Raw genomic sequence first — 6,791 nt, 5'->3', positions numbered from 1 at the left:
TCTGAATAGTCACAGGATTCTCACAAGGGTGAATTTTCAAAGTGGTGATTCATCGGGGAAGCTGGTAATTTTCATTCTCTGGGTCCTCGCTGAATGCCAGCTCCAAGGCTTTGAGCACGGCATGATGACACTCACCAGACATTACGAAATAAATCACAGCATGAGAATGTGTTGTCTGTGAAACCAATTATGCGTTGTTCTCTGGCTATTTTTGAGGATGGTTCTAAATTTGCTGGGTTGGGGTGGAGAAGCACACCGATGCTCTCATAGCCGTGTGCAGAGTCCCACATAGGACAGCCGCCTCTCCTCCCTGAACTATTTAAACTATAGCTGTCAATGTTTTCCAGTTTTACATTCACAAACATACGCTTCCACAGCAAGCATCAATTATAGGAATTTGGTGCGGAATCAGGAGACTCTCACTCTATTTCCAGCTGTGTAAAGAGTATAGAATCATAGAATCATTGAAGTTGGAAAAGACCACTAACATCAGCCAGCCATCAACCCATCTCCAGCCATCTCTCCACCAAGAGTAGCGTTTAGTTGCACCACTTGCAAAATATCTCTTCAGATAGGCACAGCTTTTAAAATTCAGCATGCTTTCTTAAAGAAACAAGTGTTATGGGAACACTCTTTATAGACAGATCTTCATATTCATTTCCCCAGCAAATTTTGTAACTGCAACCTACTGTATGAAGCCTGCTTTAGCAAGGGGTTGAACTTGATAATTTCCCTAGTTTCTCTTTCAACCTCTATGATTCTGTGATTCCAACAAAATTTCACACAAGAATGGAAAACAAACAAACAAAAAATGCACTTTAATATATTTTTCTAGCAACCAAGGATTTCCCAAACATCCTCAGCTTGCAAGTGAGAGTTTCTGTAGGAGAGCAATGCCACGACCGCCCTACACCTGGGAAAGCATTAGAGTTTGCAGCTCACTAGACACCATAAAACCCACATAACAGAAGAACCGCGATTGACAGGTGAGTTCTCAGATGTCTATTAGGGTGAGCTCACAACACAGCTTCTCATATAATTTACAAGTCCGTCAGCCGCAGTGCTATTCAAAATCATGCTTAGTTCTGCCACTTGCAGAATTCCTTGTTTGCCTTTTCTAGCTCCAGACACTGCTCGCTGCCCCAGCACTAATACCTCAGCTCTATATCTATCCAAACGTTTCATTTGCTGCAGCATCGCTGACTGGGAAAAGCCTTAGAAAATGTACCACAGGGACCAGTCCTTTGCGGGCTGGGAGGAAGAGACTAAATTAGCGAAGTGGTGATTATCCTTATCACTCCTCTTTGCACTTCTTATAACCTATGAAGCGGGCTGCTTGCTGCTGTAGGCTGGGAAGTTCAGTTTCTCTGATTTCTCAGAAAAATGGGAATGGAACAGGACTGGACAAGACAAAGGCACCTGGGATTTGCCTTACAGAGGAATGGGTATGGCTGGGCAGAGCCTCACTCTTACCTAGCCAAGTATTTACCTGCACTGGGCCAACCTCTGGGCTTACTTGACAAAAACCTTTTCCATTTTCTGAAGAGTTTTTGTCTATACAGCCACATGCTCTGCACTTGTCTTTTGCTCTCCCTTTCCCTGTAAGACATCGGCCTTCTCTGAACTTTTCCAAAGCCTTTTTTTGCTCCTGAGCAGGTACCAGACTTGCTCCAGCACACTGTGGAAGAGGCCTACCATGGGATCTTATTATTGAAGGCACCCTCCTGCTCTGACCAAAACTCTACAGCTCTGTGATAATTCAACAAACCTCCTGGCCAACAGCTGAGCTGTGTCCTTCACTAAAGGTCTCTGCTCACATTCAGTAGTGGCTTACACTATTTCTTGGCTATTTTTTTCCTTTCTAGGCAGATTAGCAGGGAGTACACTCACAGCTCTCCAGTTTACCTTTTCTCACCAGCAGGCACAGAGCACGCTGTGGTTTATACTCCCTGTACTAATAGAATAAACATTTCAAAGTTCCATCCATCTTCCTAGGATGGACAACTGCCCTGATGCACTATTAAAGGACAGCTTCTCATCTTCTTGTGGGAAGCACCCGTAAGATTTCTAGGTCAAGATACAGTTTATTTCAGGAAATAAAGCCAGAGAAAAACTTGGAAGTCACAGATTTTGTCCTCATTATTTGTTCCTCAGCCTGAACAGCTGAATGTCTTCCTACGTAATGAGAGAATGGGAGGTGGAGAAAGGAAGGGGAAGGTGACATGAGTGGAGGCACTTGGGACTTTTTGCCTGTTGTTTGCATACTCATTCCTTGACTCACCCAAAGAGATAGCACATCACTGTGAATGCTCACATGCATCACCCATACATCACCTTTCGTTGCAAATAGAAACTACCTTGGATCTTCCAAGCACGCCTTCTGTCCTTTCTTTTCTAGGCCTGAAGAACCCCAAACCTTTTCCTGAAGAGTCCTTTCTCTTTCCTCTGCCTCAAACATTCCTAGTGCAGCTTTTCAGATCTCTTTTCCAAGAAACCTGAGCCCAATCTAGTTTCTCCTCTGGTCCTCATTAGGCTCATTACAGCCTTGCCTAGCTGGATGCAATTTTCTGCTGATCACCACACTCTCAAGGGACACGCCCTTCAAGGAAGCAACAGTTCCTAATTTTCTTCCTTATGAGATATAGCCTCCTCCCTTTGCCATAAACCTCCTTGTAACATGCTGCCAGACTTGCCCATTGCCCAGGTGTGTCAAAGCCATGTTTCCTCCATGCCAAGGCTCCGTGCTTCTACAAAGCTCCATCTTGGCCCTTAAAACAAATCCATTTATGTGCTATAAGACACAGAATTGGGGTGAGCAGCAGTATTTTATAGCAACATGTTTCCTCTTCTGATGGTTGGAATGGGGTGACGCACTTCTGTGAGGGCTTAGGCTTTTGTGTGATGGGCGTTGCACTTTGGTCTTTATTGTGGTTTATTTCAAAACTTCTCCTGCCTGACAGATAAGTGCCTAAAAGCCTGAAGACTTTTACCTCTGCCCTGGAAAAAATAATAATAACAATAAATAAAAAACCACACAAGTCCACAGGAATGAGAGTTGCTGGCTTTGATTTACTGATGGGTCAAGGCAGAAAGCAATGTACAACAGAGAGCAGGGAAGAACATGTTGGAATGGCAGGCTTTGGAAGTGAAAGATGAGTGAGGGTAAAGGCTGCGCTCCAGCACTCAGCATTCTCCACGATGCTGGAGAGACAGAGATCCATGACTCCTCCTGCAGAGAAAGGAGGAAGCCAAAATCACTGACATGGAAGATGGCTTTATAGCCCTGATGGTGCTACTGCTGACTTCACATGGACAAACCAATGCTCCGTGCTGTTCCAGTTACACCTTCACCTCTCTCCTGATTCCCCAGGTTACACGTTTTGTCATGTTAAGGAGATCTGGGACAAACCCTGTAATTTTGGATACTCCTACAGTTAGCATTCAAATTACTCTCACAGGGAGTGCTGTGAGCCCGCAAATGAGAATCTGAATTTAGTGATGAGGGGAGTATAAGGCTCACCTGTTTAAGATCTGCAGTGTTTGGGGAGGGCACAGCAGAGGGAGTGCTGGGATCAGGTTGGGGATGAGAACAGATTTACCAAGGGGATAACGGGAGCACAAGGGCTCCCTGGCAGCTTCTGCCTTTGTACTCCAGCACAGCAGTGGTTTCATGGCTGCATGGGGAGCACTGTACTTACAAAACTGCAATGCAGAAGTAGCATTTGTTCCCATACGTTACGCCGTCAGAGCCACAAAGGGGCATGTACTCGTTAGTGCAGTAGACATCGGTGCTCTTGAATTCACTGCAGTCAATCTGTAGGTAATGGAGCAAGAACATATTGAGAAGCCTTTGTTTGCTGTGTTTTCCTACATGAGTGCTTTACATTTATGTTATGGCAAAGCAAAAAGACATTTTTTCAGGTGCAGGCCCCCGTTGTTCTAGCAACTCTGCGAATCCTAATGCGCTTGTCCAGCAGAGCACAAAGTGAGAAGTCAGAAGGAAAGATCTACTAAAATTACCCTCAGAAGCAGTGACATAGCCAAAGCAGTGCTCCTCAGCTGGCTGCCTGCTGCCTGCTTTGCTCTGGTTCAGCAGCCAACAGAGGGGCTGCCAAGAAGCAGTGTGTCTCAAATGGCACAGTATGAAGTCCTCCCACCCAAGTAATGACAGCTGATGCTGTATGAGCCCCACACTCACCAGGAGAAGCAAGCACCTCTAGCACAGACACCATCTGAACTATGCTCTCAACATCAACTCCTATCAGGAGCTGTGCAGGTGATGCTGACGCTGGAGCCAGGGGTTTTGTTCAGCATCCCCTGACCCTGACATACTTGAGCTATTTTCATCAAATCCTTTTTCCAGGACAAATACACCAGCACAGTGCAGACATTGCTATTACATAGCTCTGACTCATTGAATTTGTGTTGTGTAATGTATTATAACAACAGTTCATAGTGCAGACTTTCAAGCTTTACCTCAGGTTGTTTTCCAACAGTGAGCAGATCTATGTCCTCTCCATTCCTTGGGGAAGAAAGCAATTGGATAATGAACCAGCACAGCACAGCCACTCCAGAAGCCTCAATACTCCCCAAACACCAACACCCAGATCCCAGTACCCAGGATGTGACCCACCACTCACGCCACTGCTGAGCAGAAGGTGCACTTGTTGCTGTAGGTGACCCCGTTGGTGGCATAGAGCGGGCTGTGTTGCTGGCTGCAGGCTGTCCCCAGCCCACCAGTTGCTCTCATGTAGCCAGTGCAATCAACCTGAAACAGCCACAGAACAACACTTTAATCAGCCCTGTGTAATGGTGCGTGGTGTGAGAGGTATCTCCCATCCCCAGACTCATGGTGAGTGGGGCTGTATGGAGATGTGAGCTTCCAGCCCAACGCAGTGCGGGCAAGGGAGACAGACAAGTGAATTTCTACCTTTGAGGATGTGAGCCCAGTAGGATCCTGGAGGGGATGGGCTCACAAAATGAACCCATTGTTGGTGTCATCTTGGGGCTTCCCACCACAAATGCCACCACGCAGGATCTGTGCCTAGCATGCCCTACGTGGCAGCAACTGCTGCTGTGAAATGTCTGCTCCACTTGAAAATGGAGCTGACGCTCACCTCGGTGTTCCTGCCATTACTCTGAGTGTACTGAAGTGAAAATTGTAGCATTATGTTAAATTGCACAGCCGGAGTGTTTCTTTACATTATCTCTCTAATCTAAAAATAGAGACACTTCTCCACTTCGTGGTAGCTCCATGTATTGATAAACAAACCTCAGGGTAGATGTTCTGATGGAATCCTTTTTCTTCTGTTATAAAATTATGATTTAGTCAAAATTCGAACTTCCTCGGGGAATTTCTTAATTTCAACAAACTTCTATTTAAGTCTAAAGGGAACTATTTCAACAACACCAAAGCATTACTGAAATCAAAAGATTCTGTTTTTAAGTCAGCTGTGCTACACAAGATGACATCTCAAAACTCACCACTGAAACAGATTTGCATTGTTCAAAATGAAATTAATACACATATATATATCTTGAAGATCTGAAATTCTCCCTTTCTGTTACATTTCCGATGGGCTGGGAGCCGTACATTTTAAATACATAATTAGTGCTGGGAAGAGATTCTGCCATCACTGTACACAGTGGCTGGGCTGGGACCATACCTTCACACACCTCCCATCGTGCTTCTTGTCAACCGTCCCACTCCGGCTAGGAGAGAAGGGGAGGAAGGGTTAACCTGGTAGTGCCATGGAGTCACCTCACTCATCATCAAGCCTCTCCACTCCCAGCCCCACTAATTAATTAGGCTCAGGAGTTTTGACAAGGAAGAGACACAGCCTGCACGCTGGGAAGACAGAAACAGGAAAAATGAAATCCACCCGTGATTAGTCACAACTCAAAAGACTTTTGGCTACCACCTGAGCCATCATGATGAACCCATCATGATGATCCGTACTCACAGGATTTGTCTGCAGAGTGAGCACTCGTTGGGATAGGTGATGTTATCAGTGCCACAGACAGGCTGGAAGATCCTGGGACAGGCAAGGTTCCTGCTGCCTGACAGCCGGTACTCCCTGCAGGAGGCCTGGGAAGAGCACAAGTGGGACAGTTCTGAATGGGAAGGAAGGGTCTGCTCGTGTCCATCGTGTTTTCCATGCATAACCACGCTACAGGTGGACATTTTATTCTCTGTCATTCCTCCATGGTGAAGAAGTGGGAACAAATTACAGTGTTCCTTACAGGATGCATGAGCACAGTTTCACTACTGAGGCTTTTGGCATAGCAGACACACACAACTGACAAAAATGATCGGTCCTTAGGGAATCAGGCAGGGGAGATATGGAGGCAGTTAGTGAAATGCTGTGCAGATTTTCTACTGGCACGCTCTGCCACACGGCTCCCACTCTGCATTATTAATTGCCAACTCTTATCACTAGTGTGGCACGTTATCTTTTTCTGACAAAGATGCTTTCTTACTTGCTGGGGGAAAAATGTCATATAATTCCTGGGGCCCTTTTTCTTCTTCCTTTGTTATTTTATTTTCTTTTCTTCTCCCTCAAAACTCCCTTAGGATATGGTGTGAGTATGAATTATTCATCTATTCATAGTAACCACAACTAAATGATGCAGAAGATCTGCTACTCACCCATTGCTGACCAGGAACAAGATCTGGAAAAAACAGAGATTATAAAATACAAAATGTTACAGCGTCCTTGATTAAAATTCCTCTGGAATTATCAATTTCCCTACGGAGTCATCACATAATTTTTTTTTTTTTAATTTTTATC

At 45.2% G+C, this 6,791-nt stretch overlaps 1 protein-coding gene across 1 annotated transcript in view; it reads right to left on the bottom strand.

Annotated features, from left to right (window-relative positions):
* Positions 1-3,063: 3,063 nt before the first annotated feature.
* The window catches only part of LOC104913262 (double-headed protease inhibitor, submandibular gland-like), a 5,144-nt gene continuing 1,416 nt past the window's right edge, over positions 3,064-6,791 (bottom strand). The window contains exons 2-8 of the mRNA XM_031555707.1: positions 6,650-6,672; positions 5,964-6,088; positions 5,667-5,712; positions 4,641-4,768; positions 4,477-4,522; positions 3,699-3,814; positions 3,064-3,229 (exon numbers count right to left, since the gene is read on the bottom strand). Coding sequence (XP_031411567.1) covers positions 3,184-3,229; positions 3,699-3,814; positions 4,477-4,522; positions 4,641-4,768; positions 5,667-5,712; positions 5,964-6,088; positions 6,650-6,672 — 530 coding nt within the window. The 3' untranslated portion in view covers positions 3,064-3,183. The remainder of the gene's footprint in view (positions 3,230-3,698; positions 3,815-4,476; positions 4,523-4,640; positions 4,769-5,666; positions 5,713-5,963; positions 6,089-6,649; positions 6,673-6,791) is intronic.

This window comes from Meleagris gallopavo, chromosome 15, assembly GCF_000146605.3.
Source record: "Meleagris gallopavo isolate NT-WF06-2002-E0010 breed Aviagen turkey brand Nicholas breeding stock chromosome 15, Turkey_5.1, whole genome shotgun sequence".
Taxonomy (NCBI): Eukaryota; Metazoa; Chordata; class Aves; order Galliformes; family Phasianidae; genus Meleagris; species Meleagris gallopavo.
The sequence above is the reverse complement of the archived record's forward strand: the minus strand, read 5'-3'. Positions and strand labels throughout refer to the sequence as shown.